This window comes from Heloderma suspectum, chromosome 3 (genome assembly GCF_057233095.1).
Source record: "Heloderma suspectum isolate Gila_16-S chromosome 3, 16-S_ref, whole genome shotgun sequence".
Lineage (NCBI taxonomy): Eukaryota > Metazoa > Chordata > Lepidosauria > Squamata > Helodermatidae > Heloderma > Heloderma suspectum.
The window spans coordinates 226,182,802-226,199,755 of record NC_139460.1 but is presented as its reverse complement, the minus strand read 5'-3'; the positions used below and the strand labels follow the sequence as shown (position 1 = coordinate 226,199,755).

The following is a 16,954-nucleotide window of genomic DNA, read 5'->3' as shown; positions in this document are numbered from 1 at the left end:
ACAGATTTGATTGATCGGCCTTCCTTACAGCATCTGCCAATGTTCTCCTGGGATACTAGATATAGTTGTGAAGGTGGTAAAAGAGTGAACACAACCATACAGTCAAGATCTTGAATGAGATGAGATGAAACATGCTACTCCACTCCCCCAGAAACTTGTCACACACTTCTGATTTTACCCACCATGGTATAGCGGTTAGAATGTTGGACTAAGACTGGAGAGACAGAAATTCAAATCCTCCACTCAGCCATGAAGCTACACTGTGTGACCTTAGGGCCGGACATATGCACATCCTAACCTACTACACAGGATTGCTGCAAGGATAACATGGGGGTGGAGAGCCAGATAAGCCATCTTAAATTCCTTAGAAGACAGGCGGGATATAAATGCAATAAATAAACAAATAATCCTTGGGGCTGTAACTATGGAAGATTTCTTTTTCATTGCCAGTTTGACAGAGTAAAAAGAATGTAGAGCACATGCTCTTCCATACACCCGAGTAACCAAAATAAGTCTGGTGTTTAGTTTTTGAACACATTCCTAGGTTTAAATGCAATGGATTGGATCCAGATTTAGTCATGCTTAGAGTTGTCCCATTTAAATCAATGGGACTTAAATTAGTCATGACTGACTTGTCCCACTGATTTCAGGAGGTATATTGTGAGAATGACTAAGTCTGGATCCAACACTATGTCCCTGTGCCTGTGTGTATAAATACTGCAAAACGGATAAATGTGGGTGTCCGTATTGTGAGTCATCTTACATCCATGATGGTGACTGGGATGATTCTATCATTCAATCTTTTGAAATTGTTGTTGGGTTGACACATTTGTATAGCCTCATTACACCAATAGTGCACCTGTGGGGTTTGGCACTTCCATTTCAAAATACGCTTACTGAAATCAAGCTCCAAGGAAAGCAATGGGGTTCATTTTTACATACAAATTTATGATTGGCTTTTAGAAGAATCTGACCAACATTTATGCTGTGCAACCCAATCCTGTCTATGTTCACTCGGAAGTGAGACCCACATAACACTAACCCATAGTATAGTTTGTTGAATTCTGGGTTGTCATCATGTGTGAACGCAGCAGCGCTAACAAACCATGATTTGGTAATCACAAACAATGCAGAAAGAGAGCCCATAGTTCATTGTTAGGTTGTGAACTCTGGGTTGTTTAAAGCATGGGTTGTCGTTACATATGAATCCAGAAGTGTGGGTTGTTTGTGGGTTATTTCACTAGGCTACAGAGGAAGTGGGCAAGAGTGGCTTAAAAACCCCCTACAGCCACTATACATGCAAGCACTACAGTACCAGAAAGGCATTTGAGATACAGGGAGGGAGTGGATCAAGGAGGGAAACAACCCAGGGACTGAGGAAACAAACCACAATTCGTTTGATCATCTGCCAGACAAACCCTGGGCAAGGCAATAAACAATGGGTTTGCGTTATGTGCAAACCAGGTTACTGTGTTACTCCCTAATTGTCTGTTTAGCATTTCAGCCTTAATTTGGTGCAGCCTAGTTAGCTGTGCTTTAAGCAATTGCTCCAAAGAGAAGTCGACTAGAGTGAGCTGCTATTACTCAGTTATTAATCCGACTAATATAGAAACAGATTGGAAAACACTTTATAGGATGGGAGTGGGCAATTGTTTGTGGGGCAAGGATAATATACTAATTACACTCATTTACATATAATGCTTTACTTAGAGGATACGAAGAGAAGAACTCAAAAAAATGTGTCATTAAAGGGTTGGCTTCTATCTTATTTTGATTTTAAGAGTCCTAGTGCTACTACATCTAAATGGGAGTGAGAGAAAATAATCTGCTATGCTGAAGCCTTCCATTCATCAGATGCAATTATTTGATTTATCTGAAGGATGCCATATGTAGAAATTCACTACTTTAACCAACCTGGGTTAGAAAGTGGATACATTTTATTGTGTGCTCTCATGCCCAGATCACTGAGTGGACAGACTGTGAAGTCTAAAAGACATTACAAGAATAGAAATTATGATTCCACAGCAGGAGCATACAGATTTGTTATTGAATTAAGTTTTACTTAGGTTCTATTGATTTTCAAAGGAGCATGTTCCTAATAAGGGCTGTAGGATGGTAGCATTGATGGCTATATCTGATTTCACTCTTTAAGCTCCTGCTGTAATCTTACACAGAGTTATATCTGCACTTTGTACTGGAAGCTAAACTAAATATCTGTAAGCAACATGTACAGTTTAAGCAGTATACCCTGTTTGAAGTTCCATAGTGTAATAGTCCAGAAAATATCTGTGACAAAACCATAAGTTACAGCTCTGTTCCTAATTTACTTTAAATGCTACTGAAATGGGATTGACCCCCTAGTTTAGGGAGTTTAGCCACAGGATGCACAAGACTAACTGTTTGAAGAGAGAGCTACTCACATCTTTACTCTCTTTCTAGGGATCTTTTCATAATCTGAAAGCCCTGTCTGAGAGGTAGCATAGATATAAAAGCACATAGGAGTACAATGCTAGTAAATCATGTATCACCAAGTTTCAGAAGTGTAAGTGTTTTTACTTCTGTGGGTGAAGTATTGGTTTTGGTGAGAGGTATCAAGATGTTTCCATAGGTAGATTCTTGGACATGTTCATTCAGAGAAAGTTGGCTTTTTTTTTCTTTGGATAAAAAATGTGGGTCAAAGAAGTACACATTAAACAAGACATATATTTAGTTTCTACTTCCTGGCTATTTCTTCTTCTGATCTACACCAGCAGGTTTGTTAGAGTTTTAGATTCACAGGCATTCCATAGTGGTTTCTTCAGGCCATTTTGTGTGTTTGCCTTGCCTGTTTCTCTTTGACTGTAAGTCAGAAAATGCACTGCCAGCAAAAAAACACTAACACCTGAATCTTAAGCACATTGTTTGAAAGTAAGCCTCATTAATCCCCATACAACTCACTTCCAAATTAATGTGTAGAAGATCACAGCCTAAATCCTCCAACCCAGATAGACAGAATTGAGAAGCTGCATGTGATGAATGAAATGTCTACTCCTGTGGTACATTTATTGGGCCTACGCAGTAGAAGGGATATCATGCATGTGTAACTGCTGTTCTTACATCCATGCATTGAAAGCTCTTGCAAAGGGACCAATCCAGGTTCCCACTTTGCTTTAAAGCAAAATCCAAGAGTGCCTAATGTGAATTAGTTACCCCTTCCCACACTTTAACCACACTCTCCTACTTCTCTTTTATAGAAAAAACATTTAATGAAAAGGTGGGATGTAAATGTAATACATTCATAAAACTGTAACCAGGGCTTTAAAAGGGTAGAATAGGGGTTTAATAATAAACTAAACCGGGGTGCATATCATGTGGTGCCCTCAGTTCCGTGCCTCCCCCCCCTTTCCAATCAATTGTATTTCTGGGGGAGGGAGTGGAGAGCCTTCTGTATCAAGATCACTAGAGGAGGGGTGAAAAGAAGGCTTTCCACTCTGCTCCCCCAGTGATCCTTATGCAGTTCCTGCTTTCCCTGCTGCTGTTATCAGAATCGCTGGTGTGCACGTGCACATACACACACAGACACACATGTGTTTGCATGTGCATGAGGATCCTGAGCCAGCATGCAATGCAACCCCTTGGGCTGAAAATACTGTGTACCCCTGACCTAAATGAGACTCCTGTGAACCCCCCAAATCCCACCTACAGGAGAGGCAGCTCACCCCATCTCTAATTTGCTGCTCTGGGGTTGCTTAGCACAGTGACTCACTCAGGAAGCAAATTGGGTTGGCTCCAGCTGTAGTCATTGAAATCAATGGGAGAAGCTGGCCATTAATGTAGGAGCATGGAACCAGAAACTGAGACTTGATCCAAGCTAATTAGTTCAGAGTGATCTTATGTTCGGACTAAAACGGGTGTGTGATGATGCTAACATCTCAGAACTTGCAATGTCGCTGGACAGGTGTGGCTTCCAGGCTCGTTTCCCTGCTGCCCACCTTCTTCCTACATCGTCCCCTGCCATCAATCTATAAAGAGCCCAAGTTTATGCTAGTTAAAACATGTTTGTGTACATGTGTCTTCCCTTCAGATGAGCCAGGAAAGGCAGGGTTGTCATGTTATAGAAATGGAGAGATCCATCTTTTTGACGGCGAGTGTAGCAGGATGCGAGGATGTGCAGCAGGATTAGGTGCTGCCGTGTTTATTCAAAGGGTTAAAATAGATTGGCAAAGTCTGTCTGTCCAGGCCGCTGAGGCGCTTTTCTGTTTTCCCTCTATCTGTGCATGTATTTCTGCCTTTCTTTCCTTGATCCCTGATGCCCATGCTCAGAAGTAGGAATACCCGCGTCTTGTGGGTCTTGCCAGGGCGGCGAGCGGTTGCCCTCCAGTTGTTCCGGACTGCGCCTATCAGCCCCGGCCAACATGGCCAGTGGTAGGGGATGATGGGAGTTGTGAGCCCCACACCTCCGGGGGGGCAAGGCTGCTGCAAAGCCTGCTCCTCTGCTCTGCCCCCCCCCCCCGTAGGTTTGCTGGGCGACAAGCCGCGCCGATTCCTGGGGCGCCGGTGGCTGCTGCGTGGGCGGCTGGCGGAGGACGGCTCGACTTGGGAGGGCCGTGGGAGATCGCCGCGGTGTGGAGCAGGGAGAACTCCTTGAATCTCGCGGAGGGTGTCAAAAGACCCGGCGGCGAGGAGGGGAATCCGCGGTTCCTTCCCCCCGCCCCCGCCCCCCTCCTCGTTGGTGTCGCGGTGTCGGGTTAAGGCGAAAAGGAAATCGCAGGTTGAGCCCGCTTAATGGCTAGATCAACAAACGCGTGGGAGAGACGGAGCCGGGCCCCCCGGCCTCTCCTCGGGCTTTGGAAGCAGTCAAAACACGCCGCTCCGGAGGGCCGCCGGGACGGGAGGAATCTGATGCGCGCCCAGGTAGCGAGCGGGGCTCGGCCGCCTGAGACAATGCGGGCGCGGATCGGAAGTCGGGCTTGACTGGCTTAGCGGGGATTAGGGCTTCCCGCTGGAGACGGGGGCCGCCGCTTTCCTGCGAGAGCCGCGCCGGCTTTTAAAGGATTACGCGCAGATCTGACAGCAGCTCCGGCTGGAGATTAGGGGCTCGGCAAAGGCGGGAGTTCGACGGAGCGGGGAGCGAGGGGGTGGGCGTGAAATGGGGCGCGGGGTCCCCCCGCGATGGCGGAGTCCTCCCCTCCAGTGTCGAGGCGCGAAACCTCCTGTTCGTTTTTATTCGTGCGCCGAAGTTTGCGGGGCGGGGGCAGAATATCGGGCCCTCGCTCTTTAGCGGGGCGACCCCGACGCGTCCCGCGCCGTCCGGACCGCGCTCTGCGCTGATGCTCACGTCTCCCCGAGAGTGAATCCCCGGAGAAGCGGGGCCGGCGGGCCAGGCCCCTCCGCTGCCCTTGGATCGCGGTCGGCGGGGGCTGGCATCGCCGACAGGGTCTGTGCCAGGGGCGGCAGGGAGGGACGCTGGAAATGCAGCTCCTGGGCCCGGCCGGGCGCTGAAACGTGCCCGCGGGCCGGGGCGAGGCTCCTGACGGCCGGCCTGGAGCGCCCTTTTGCGCAGGCCGGTCCCTCGCGTGAACAGCGGCAGAGCCAGAGCGGGCCGCCTTCCGGGGGCTTTTCTCCCCCCCCCCCCGCTTCAAAACTGCGCTGCCTGGATGTACTGCCGGATCCCCTCCACTTTCCAGTAACGATGGCAGATTTCCCGACGCCCTACCGAACCCGGGCGGGGCGGGGATCGGTGGGCCGGTCTCACGGCCTTGCGGGACGCGCGCCCCGAGCATCACCTCCTTGGCAGCCGCTGGTGGCCCTGAGCATCACCTCCTCCCTTTTTTCTGTTGGTCTCGTCTTTCCTTCAGCTTCTGGATCTCTTCATGGTGTGGGACTGGTCGACTTACCTGGCCGACTACGGGCAGCCCAGCTCCAAGTACCTGCGCGTCAACCCAAGCACCGCCCTGGCCCTCTTGGAGAAGTGAGTCCGAAAAAGGCGGCCCTCCGAGGGCGGAATCCCCCAGGCCCGGCTGCGCCTGCTGGGGCGGGCTCGGGAGGACGGTGGCCCTCCCCTGCCGCGGGCGATCCTTGCATCCGAGGGCCGCGGAGGCGGGAGGGTGAGGCGGCGGCAACGAAAGCCGCTTGCCCTTCGCAAACGCCCCCCGCCCCCGAAAAAGCGTCCTTGTTACAGCTCCATCCCGGCCTCCTTCAACCCGGGAGTTGGGACTGAAAGCTGCCTCCTCTTCCACCATAGATAGATATTGCGCTATCTATCTCCCCCTCTGTGATCTTGTGTGGATGCTGTGAAAGTAACGTGGCCCGCTTTCAAGAATATATATAGATCCGTTCTTGAAAGCGGGCCCCGTTACTTTCAGTGCATCCACACAAGATCACAGAGGGGGACATGGAGCCTTTGAGCGAGTTCTAAACACTTCATTTTTCAGTCTCTTTGTTTCAAATTTAAAATTCAAAGCCTCTAATCTACTCTCCTTTTAAAAAACAACAACCCCCCAATTAAATTGCCCACTTAAAATGTATTATTGTCAATATCGCTTCTCGGCTTAACAAGGTGCTGTGCGACTCTTACCTTGCTGTTCCTAACGAACAAATCGAGCACTTTGATTTAACTGGCTAATCGATTGGGTTGGTACTACAGCTGGGTTTTAGACGCCGTTTGATGGAGCGGTCTGTGCCGCAAAAGCAAGCATTGCGTTGCTAAATCCTCGTAGGGCCTCATTGAGAAAGCGATGCCCTGCCCCAGAGCTTAGCTGTTCCTCAAGGTAACAGATCCCAGCACTTGCCTTAAAAACAACAACGGGGGAGGGAGGAATTAATAATGCAATCCCGTGCAGCTTTAGGCTGCAATCCTACACCGGCTTCCCTGGGAGTAACGCCCCTGGGTCCTACCTATGACTAGAGGGGTCTAAGGTGGCTCTATAAACCGAGGAGAAAAGCCCCACTCAGTTCAATGGAACTTATTTCTGAGCAAACGTACTTAGGATCGTGCTTCAGCGCTCTCTAGAAAACTTGCTCCAGCGAGATCTATGCTTACATCACTAAACAACCGCAGGTGCTCCGGTACAAAGAGATTTTTAAGAAGCAGATCGAAAGAGGAGTAAATGCATACAGCTTGCAGCAGCAAGATAGGTGCCCCTCAATGTAAAGGTATTATAAATATTTAGCTATGCCTATTAAAATATGCTGTCTCTAACTTTCGATTCTTTTTTTTCTATTTGCATTGTGCCAACGGTCTGCAGAGTCCACAGAGGGTAAGTATCTTTCCTGCTGTCTCCTGGCATTCTGAATTTTATTCCTTTGATTCATTGGGGTATTTGAAACACCCAAGGTTTAGTTTCGAAGCTGATATGAAGGCAGGCTGGTTTTGTGTTTTTCTCTGTGGGAAAGAACTAAAAATCAAGCTAGATGAAATACCTTGACGGTTACGAAGTGTCTTGATCATTATATCAATTGAAGTTCTGTTGTGCCTTTTAAGCAATAAAATATGTGGTACCTCTGTAACATGTAACAAGTCAATGAGCATAAATGCATAAGTGACTCAGAAGTAAGCCCCTCTGATTTCCATGGGTGTTTTTACAAAGTATCTGTGATTTAGGATGGCAGGCCTCCATATTGAAATCTCCTCTTCCAGTGGAAAATGCTTCCCAGTTAGTGTGCTTGCGATTACAGCTTGGTATGTCCACATTACGAAAGTTGGCTCCACTGCACGAAAGCTTATGCCATAATAACTGGGTTAGGCTTTAAGATTCGTAAGTTTGTTTGTTGTTTTTAGCGTAGAATTTTATCTCTGCCCGTCAGAGCGGATTGCTCTACTGGTCCGTACAGTTGCGAGGTCGTAACTACATGGTATTTTCCACTGCAAGTAGGATGGGAAGAACCTGGGATAAATCTGATTTGGTAAACTAAAATCTGTTGCTCGAGGTTTGAGAGCCTTTGGCGTAGCTCTTCCAAGCCTGCTTCTGAGCAATTTGGTCTGTGGATTGCAGCCTTAAAGTCTTTTGTTTGGGGATGACGTCAACTGACAACAAAAGATGTGAGCTGGGCACTTTTTAAATTCATTCTTATTAATAGCAACAATAATGCCAATGAATTAGTAATAATTATTTGTTAATAATGATATTGTTATTATTTGTTGCTATTTCCCTTTTTGAATTGTTGCCTTTCCCTTTTAGAATGAAAGACGTTAACAAAAAGAACAACATATTTGCACAATTCCGGAAGAGCGATAGAGACAAACAGAAGCTAATCGAGACAGTGTTGAGGCAACTACGGGGCTTGGTGAATGGGATGTCCCAGCACTCCTAAATGCCGATGCTTCTGGAGCTGACCACAGGCTGAGCGAGCGAGCGGTCTGCGGAGAAGGATGCTGTAGGAGGGACTGGCCTGCGGAATTCCTCCCTCTGCATTTCTGACCATTAATACTCTTTAGAAACAACACCAACACCATGACAAGCAACGACTTGTAAACAATTAGGAGGGGGAGAAAATGGGACTTGTATATTTATAAAGGCAAAATGCCAAATTGTACATGCAACAGTTGAATTGTAAATACATTCTTTGCGGTCTGCATCCAGACTCCCCACCCTCTCCGTTTCAACATGGCTCAGATTGCCCCCCCCCACTCCCCTTGCTGCTTTCTTCGCTAACCCTGATGTCATATTTTCCAAACAATGAATTTTCCTGCTTCAAATGCCGCCTATCCCCTTTCTCTCTTATATATACCCTCCTGTATGATTTGTATATTATTAGCCTTAAGGTATCCAACACGGTTTTATATACGGTATTTTCTTTTTTGTAGGGGGGGGGGGCAGCAAGAAGGAAGGAAAGAAGTTTTTTTGTAGTACCTTTTAAAACTACCTGAATCAAACTCCAGCCTTGGTGGTGTTTGAACAACTTGACTTTTATAGAAGATTCTTACCTTCCCCGCCGTTCAGCAGCATCAGGGAGAAGACAAGGGGATGCCCATGTCGTGTGTGTGTGTGTGTGTGTGTGTGTGTGCGTGTCCATATGGGTGTTTATAGGACTAGATTTCCCCCCCCCCCATATTCCAACTTCTGCACTGGAGCATCCTTGTTCGAAACACAAGCGAATGTAGAATACAGACAAACCAAACTAACTATGGGACTTGCATAAAGAATGTAATTTTTTTTTTTTGCTCCATGTATTAAGTTATTTGATGGTCCAGAATAGAATAATATAAACCTTACCCCTTGTTTGGCTTTTGTGTGTTAGTGGTGCGTCTGGCCAACTTTCAGTGCGCTGTGTCCATGGCTGGGAACTCCGAGGGTCTCACCAGGGTCCCTCTGAGTTCATCTCAGGAGCTGACTTCGTAAATGCGCTCCACAGCTTGGCAGGCTTTTTTCTTTTTAGCTGGCCTCCCAAGTTTTGTGGGAGCAGCGGCGATTGTGCTGAGTTGCTCCTTAATTTAATTTATTTTTAAAAGGGTCTCAGGGGCAAGGAGTCCCCCAGGTAGGACGGGTCTTGGAGATGTGACCGGAAAGTCGGGGCACCCTCCGATCATCTTACTTTTCCCCTTCTCATTAGACGGGACAAGATTAAAGCTGCATTCGTCCGGGGCGCGTTGTTTGGGGAGGAACTCCGGGATTCAAGGAAGGGATGGGGCAGCTGTCGGGCGGATCAATCGCGGCCGAAGACAGCGCTGTCGCTTCGGGTTTGCAGGCCTGAGACCGATGGTCCCCGGGCGCACGGCCAGGGCCAGCCAGCCGCTCGTCGGTCGTCGCTCTCGGGTGGTTTGATCTCCGGCGACGGATCTAGGAGGCCTTTTGCCCACCTTCCCTCAGAGATCGCCCGGTATGTTTTTCCGCCTGGAAACTGCGTGTGTAGAGCGATGTCGCGAATGAATGGAGGGAGCTCTGCTGACTCGGCACCACGTCTAGAACTGGCGGATTTGGAGACCGGGGTGGCGGGGGATGCTTGCAATTGCTCCTGCAATGCGTCGGTGGGGTCTACTGCCAAGGAAGTGGAATTTGGGGGTGGGGAGATCAAGCGGGGCACGAAGGGGTCCTAGAACGGCAGGGCCAGGCCCCCGCCCCACGTGCCAGGCGCGATCTTGGCTTAAGCCTTGGCATCCTTCCGCCCGGGCCCGGCGGCCCTGGTCGCTCTCGTGACCGGCACGTCCGTCGAAGTCGTGGCTGGGCCTGCAGCTGGGAGCCCCTCGCTTCCACGGGCGCCTCGTCCTCCTGGGGACCTGTTCGAGGTCCTGCGCCTGCGCCTTGTGCGTGGGCTGGAGTTGGGGGTCCTGCCGTCTTGCCTTGGACGGGCGGGGTGGGGGGTGGGCAGCGTGTGTCTGCAGAGAGCGACGCGAGGACGTATTTCCCCCGACCGGCGAACCGGGACGGGGGGGCGGGAGAGGAAGGGGCCCTCTGAGTTTGGGGTTGTATCCAGTGTTAGTCCTACCTAGAGTAGACCCACTGAAATGGATAGGACTTCGGTTAGACGAACATTGGACGCAACCTTTTAGCTCCAGCAAGAACTTTGAATAAGGGCGGAGATCCGAGCTTGCCCACCCATGGCTGTGCCAGGTGCCTCCCCGCACTCCTGCGCCAAAGGAGGCGTCACCCCTGGATCTCAGCTGGAAGCAGAGCAGCTTCCTCCAGGAGAAGGGCCGGCCTCATCCAAGGGACAGATGCCGCTGGGATCGCAGCCGAATTCCTGCTCAGCCTGCTCACGGCCGGGGCTAGGCGGCCTCGGGTGTAGAGAGCGGGCACGTTTTTCTCCAGACTTTCCCCTTTAACGTCGCAGTCAGTCAATCTCATCTAAGTGAGGTTTCAGCCCTCCTTCTGTTGGTGCCCTTTACCGGGGGGGGGGGATTCCCCCCTCCTCTGGAAACCGAGAAAAACTCGAGAACGGAAAAAGAAACCTATCTTACATAAGAAGTGAGAAAATCCTCGTGTACACCGATAGCGAGCTCCTCCGGATGTCGATCCTTATTGTAGCCAAAACAGCACCATCGAGGCACAAGAGGGGAGGCATCAGTAGTCTTGGGGGAACCTCAAAATTTGCAGCAATACACGAAGGGTTTAAGGAGGAAAACCTAAAGACACACACACACCCTCCCGAAATTGAGAACTAGCTATGCTTAGCGGTCGGGAAGGCTCTATTGGGGGAGGGGGGCAGGAATGAGAGGAGGGAGAATGGAATGGAGTACCCTGAAAGAAGGCAGGGCATGGCTGGCTGGCAGGCATCCTGGACTCTACACTGCAAGAGTTTGTTGCAGGTCCCACTTGCGCTCAAAAAGACTGCCTTTGGCAACATGGGCAGTCTCTGGCTCACCGCTCGTCTCCGTCGGGGTGAAATTCTTGTCTCCTCCCAAACTGACCGTTCTCTGGGAGTTGTGTTCTATGGGTCTACTCCCGTGTTCAGTCAGTCTGTTGTGTCTTTTCCGCCCCGGAGCGTCCCCGTTGCCTGTATCCCCAGACCAAGCACATCTTCCCCGAACGAACTTTGCAGGATGGACGAGGGATATACATTCCCGGAGTCAGCGGGATTTGAACGGAATATCGGCAAAAGAGATTCATTGCTTTAGGATCATCCAAAATTCAGCTGCAAATTTTCACTGAAAACGGACATCGATTTACTCCCCCTGCCCCCCACCACCACCATAAGTCGCCATGACTTGTGCAGGAGATTGGACTCGATGGCCTAAATGGCCCCTTCCAACCCTACGATTCTAGAGCCTCACAAGGAATCAATGGTTGCAGCAGGAACGTACCAGTCTAAACGATATGTGGATTGTGAACTGGTTAGTCCTCATCATCAAGCTACGTCCTCCAGCTTCCGAAGACTTTTCCGGGGCTTGCGAACTGAGGATCTCGCCCTAAGAGCTCGATCGTAATTGCGGTGGAAGACAGGCCTACCATGGAAACCAATGACGTTTGCGTGCAAAGAATGTTATTTGGACCGGCTGCCATCTAGAATCTACAGTAACTGTCCTCCTCGCCTATTCCACGATCCGTTCATTGACGATGCCTTGCGCTTTTCCTATCCTATCCTATCCTATCCTATCCTAGAGCTCTTCCTTAGGAGTTGGGCCAACCTCTAGAGGGTTTCTACGAACTTCCTGCTCTCACCTCTGCTTGAAGTCGCAATCCACATCCCCTTGCAGCCCAGGGCCGAACTCCGTCCAGCTGAAAGAAAGGACACACAGTCGCACCGACGTGGGCACCGGTGGCTTATTCCAGGCGCAGAGAGGTGTGGATTGTCGCCTGCCGCTTCCAATCCACAAATCGCCGAGGCTGGAATCGTCTGTGGACTGCAGCTGTGACGCTATCTCGCCCGAGGGTGGTGTACCGAGCCCCTTTCCTTCCCTCCTTTAAAATCCTCACAACAACCCAGTGAGGTAGGTTGGGCTGAGAGTCAGTGACTGGCCCAGAGCCACCCAGTAGGCCGAGTGGGGACGGGAACCCGCACCTCCCGAGTCCCAGCCCGACACTCTCGACAGCGCACCACAGTTGGGAGTCCAGCTGCCCCGGGAAGGGCCGCCGGTTCCCCTGGACCTGCTCCGCACTCCCACGACAAGCTGCGGCGTTGCGCAGAGTCGAGGCGTGGGGGCGAAAAGGGGCGGTGGCCTGACGTAGGCAGCCCGGCGCCCTCCAGATGTTGCGACGGCAGCTCCCATCATCCCCAACCACGGCCCGTGCTGGCTGGGGCTGATGGGAGTTGCAGTCCGACACCGTCGGGAGGGGGGCAGGTTGCAGGGGACGCACTCGGGGAGCGGCGCCCCTCGCTTCGAACGTGAGCCGCCCGCCGCCGCCCGCCGGAGGGCCCGGGGCGCGCGGAGGAGGCGCGAGGCCCGTCTCTCATTGGTCACCTGCGCGGGGAGCCCCGGCAGGAGAGGCCCGCCCGCCCCGCCCGCCCCGCGGCTCCCCGCAGTCTCGCCCTCCCGGGCGCCAATCGCAGCTCTTTCGGTCCCCGCTTTAAATATGCAGCCCGGACGTCATCCTCGAAGGTGGACCGCCGAGCGCTATATAAGCCGGTCCCAGGCCGGGAAGAGCGGGAGAGGGGGTGGCGAGAGCGGGCCGAGCCGAGCCGAGCCGAGCCGAGCCGAGGGAGCCCGGCAGAGCGGGGGGCGCCGATGGGTAGGGCCGCCGCCTCGGGCTGGGCGGGCGGGGGCTTCTCCTGACAGCCCGGCCGAGGAAGGCGGGAGGGCCAGGCAGGAGCAGGAGGGCCTCGGCCGGCGGCCTCCCGGCAGCCCCTCGCCCGCGGAGTCGGGCTGCCTTCCCAGAGGAGAGGGAGGGCGCGGAGACCCCCCCCCGGGGCCGAGGAGCGCAGCCCTCGCGCCTCCTCCGAAGCCAGCCAGCCCCGCTGACTTCGGTGGCACTTACTGCCTGGGCCGGGCTGGCAGCCTCGAGGGGGCTCCGTCCTCCGAAAGAAGCCGCCTGCCGTCCCCGGGAAGGCGCAGCCTCGACGGGGCCCCGGGCCGAGGACGCCCCTGGGGAAGCCAGAGACGGTCCCCCTTCCCTAGTGCCCCGGGGCCGCTCGCAAGGAGGGCCGGAGGGACTCAGCGCCCCGTCGAACCCAGTTCCTAGGCATCGTAGCCTCCCTGGCGCCCCTGCCTTTGGGGCCTGGGGCCCTGCACTCGCGGTGGGGGCGCCCCTGGGAAGCTTGCCGGGCTCTGCTTCTCGGCTCTCCGTCCTGGGGTCGGGTCAAGAAGTCCCCCAGTCCAGCAGAGGCTGGTGGCTCCGACGTCAGTGGGGCAGTGAATCCACTCTGGGCTTCAGCCAGAACTCTAAAGGCGCTGCCCGAGGTGCTGAACCCTCGGCCCGAAATGGGTCCAGCGCCTTGGACAGCGCCCTTCGCGTTCTGGCTGGCTCCGACCGGAACCCGGAGGGGATGCACGGCCCCACGGATGTCGGAGCCAGCAGCCTACAATCCCAGACGGGGCACGGATGCGGGCGGGCTGGGCTCGACGCGGCTTCTCCTCGCTCATCTCTCCCTCTCTCCCCACTTCCCCGGACAGCCCGAGCCGGCCGGTGAGTCACGCGCGGAGATGCTGCCAAGCCCGGGCGCCCGGCAGATGCTGCCGCTGGCGGACGCGCTGTCCTGGCTGGAGGCTGCGCTGGCCGGCGCCGTGGCGCTGGGGCTCCTGCTCGCCTTGGCCCGGCACCTATGGGCCGTTCGCTGGAGCCGGAGCCGGGACCGCGCCAGCGCCCTGCCGCTGCCCCGGGGCTCCATGGGCTGGCCCTTCTTCGGCGAGACGCTGCACTGGCTCATCCAGGTGAGGGTACCGGCGAGAGCGAGAGAGACGCTTCTAGGGTTCTGCAGCCAGCGTGCCGGCAGCTCTGGGGAAGGCACTCTGCACATGCCTGGAAGCCCCCCTGCTCTTGCTTTGGGCCCTTGATTCGCATCGAGTGAGCAGGTCCGGTTCCAGCTAGGCTCCTGCCAGGAGTGACCGACTCCTGGAGTACAGGGGAGGCTGCCTGGTCCTGGACCCATCTGCGCTACAGTCCGTTATCCTCTGCTAGGGAACCACCTATTTTCACTCCACTCCTTGGCACTGATCCCCAAGGAGGGATGCACAGGGCCGGAGCTGGGAACCGCCCAGAAAGCTTCGGGATTGCGTGGGACAGAAATGTAAGACATCAATAAAATGATGTCATTTTGCAGGCATCAATTAGTCTGTAGTTACCCCAGAAGTGTGGGGGTTGGGGCGGAGAGGGGCTGTGATTCCCAACCGGGAGGAAGAAGATCATTTGGGGCGCAATCCTATGCACTGAGACAGAAGTCCCTACTCAGTTTACGTGGCTGCCTGGGGAAAGCTGGGAGTTGTAGGACTGTTTTCTGTCTCAGCATGCATAGGATTGCGCTCTTGCTCAGGTCTAGAGGCATTCTTCTGGATCATTCCTTCACCACGTGTTCTGTGGCAGAACCCGAGCCTTAAAAGAAGGTCTGGGACCCATCCCTTTCCCTCAGACTTGAGGTCCTGTTCCTGCTGACGCCGAGGCATCTCGCTTTCACCGCGATCGCTCACGCTGTGTAGGGCCAGGGCTTGCAAAAAGTCTCAAAGGAAGCAGCTGCAAGGACGTAACGCAGGACAGTGGGAGAGGCTCTCTGCACTTGCTCTGAGGCACCCTCGACTTATTATTTTGCGTCGCAAAGAGGTGGTGGCTGGGGCTTTGCCAGTCCACGCCTGAATCTCTCTCTCTCTCTCTCTTTGGCCTGCCCTGCAGGGTTCCAGCTTCCACAGCTCCCGGCGGCAGCGCTACGGCGCTGTGTTCAAGACACACCTGCTGGGCAAGCCGGTGATCCGGGTGAGCGGAGCCGAGAACGTGCGCAAGATCCTGCTGGGCGAGCACAGCCTGGTGAGCGCCCAGTGGCCGCTCAGCACCCAGATCCTGCTAGGCGAGCACACCCTGCTCAACGCCAGCGCCGACGCGCACCGGCAGCGAAGGAAGGTAGGTGGAAGGCAGGGCAGGCCTGGCCCGGGGAGGGGAAGGCGGGCAACCCTCCGCGGAAGGAGGTGTCCTAAGCCTCTTCGGGAAGGGCCGGCAGCTGCCACTGTACAGAAGGAAGAAGCCATCTCACTGCGAGGCTACAGACTGGAATGCTTTCCTCCCTGACCTAGACCTGTTCGATGCTGCTGGGACTGTACCACTTCGGGCCACCGGTGGCAGTGGGGTTATATATTTGAATGGCCTCCCGTTTATTTTTTATTTTTGTTAAAAGACTCCTTGAACATAGAGCAGCCTTCTCCAACCTGGTGCCTTTCAGATGTGTTGGACTACAAGTCCCAGCACATAGACAAACATCCTGTCAGATGCTATGGCTCTAGGGAGGCTTCCCCACTCCGCCCATTGGCCAGCATTCAAACTTGCGCGTTCTCTCTCTCTCTCTCTCACACACACACACACCCACGCGCGCCCGCACCCTAAAGTGGTATAGTGTAGCAAAAGTTTCACGAGAGTGCGGGGATGCTATAAAGCGGCCCTTGGCTCCTCGGACGAGAATGGGGAAAGAGCTGAAGGGCGCCTAGGGCTGGGGGCGCCTAGCAAACCCCTGGCCGTGTACATGCGGTACAGAGGACACGGCGGCCCTGGCTGCCGCTGTCCCCGCTGACCACGGCCTTCTCGCTGTCTCTCTCCGTTTGCTGTGGCAGATCTTGGCCCGAGTGTTCAGCCGCGCGGCGCTGGAGACCTACCTGCCCGGCATCCGGAGAGTCGTGAGCTGGGAGCTGCGGGGCTGGTGCCAGGCGCCCGGCCCCGTGGCCGTCTATTCTTCCGCCAAGACCTTGACCTTCCGCATCGCCGCTCGGATCCTGCTGGGGCTCAGGCTGGAGGAGAAGGCCTTCCAGGAGCTGGCGCGAACCTTTGAGCAGCTGGTAGAGAACCTCTTCTCCTTGCCGCTCAACATCCCCTTCAGCGGGCTGCGCAAGGTACTGGCTGGGCGGGCGCGTCTGGGCGTGCGCACGTGTCACTCTTCTTCTCCTGCGACCGACCACGGGACCGTCCGGATCCCCAAGGAGAGCGCGCAAGTAACCGACTCTGATCAGAGCACATGGGCCAACTTTAGTGCTGGTGGAAAGGCACTCTGCCCCTGCTCAGAGGCATCAGGCTTGCCTTGCTTTCTCATCTAAGTATTTATTGGGGCTCTTTGAAACTCGCTTTTACAATGACATGCATTCCTAAAGCAATGGGATTCAAAGTACAGCTGAAACAACCAGAATAAAACCGAAAAAGGCTCAAGAGAGCCTCATGAAAAGAGAAGGACATGCATAGCTGTCCTCTTCAAAGAGGTCGGTTTTAACCTCTTGCTTAAAGGGGACAAACTCTGGGATTTGTTGTCTCATGATCGGAATGTTGACCACCACCAAAAAGGTCTTCTCTGCTTGATAAACAGTGGGAATGCAAAGACCTTTTTATCCCTAGATATTAAAGGTCAGGAAAGAACATCTGGAAGGAGGTGTGTCCAGGTGTTAAAGGTGGGCACTTGTAACTTGAACTTAGCCTGA

General features: G+C 53.5%; 2 protein-coding genes across 6 annotated transcripts in view; both read left to right on the top strand.

The window, feature by feature from the left end:
- EXOC6 (exocyst complex component 6) overlaps nucleotides 1-9,193 on the top strand; it is a 123,559-nt gene extending 114,366 nt beyond the window's left edge. For 2 of the 5 annotated variants that reach the window (XM_084845859.1, XM_084845858.1), the window contains exons 21-23: nucleotides 5,838-5,950; nucleotides 7,227-7,238; nucleotides 8,160-9,193. In XM_084845859.1, coding sequence (XP_084701985.1) covers nucleotides 5,838-5,950; nucleotides 7,227-7,238; nucleotides 8,160-8,292 — 258 coding nt within the window. In that variant the 3' untranslated portion in view covers nucleotides 8,293-9,193. Of the gene's footprint in view, nucleotides 1-5,837; nucleotides 5,966-7,226; nucleotides 7,498-8,159 lie in introns of those variants that run through there. The other 3 variants (XM_084845862.1, XM_084845861.1, XM_084845860.1) reach the window with 2 other exon arrangements.
- A 4,278-nt stretch (nucleotides 9,194-13,471) lies between these two features.
- The window catches only part of CYP26C1 (cytochrome P450 family 26 subfamily C member 1), a 14,387-nt gene continuing 10,904 nt past the window's right edge, over nucleotides 13,472-16,954 (top strand). Inside the window, exons 1-3 of the mRNA XM_084845863.1 lie at nucleotides 13,472-14,224; nucleotides 15,177-15,401; nucleotides 16,103-16,378. Coding sequence (XP_084701989.1) covers nucleotides 13,775-14,224; nucleotides 15,177-15,401; nucleotides 16,103-16,378 — 951 coding nt within the window. The 5' untranslated portion in view covers nucleotides 13,472-13,774. The remainder of the gene's footprint in view (nucleotides 14,225-15,176; nucleotides 15,402-16,102; nucleotides 16,379-16,954) is intronic.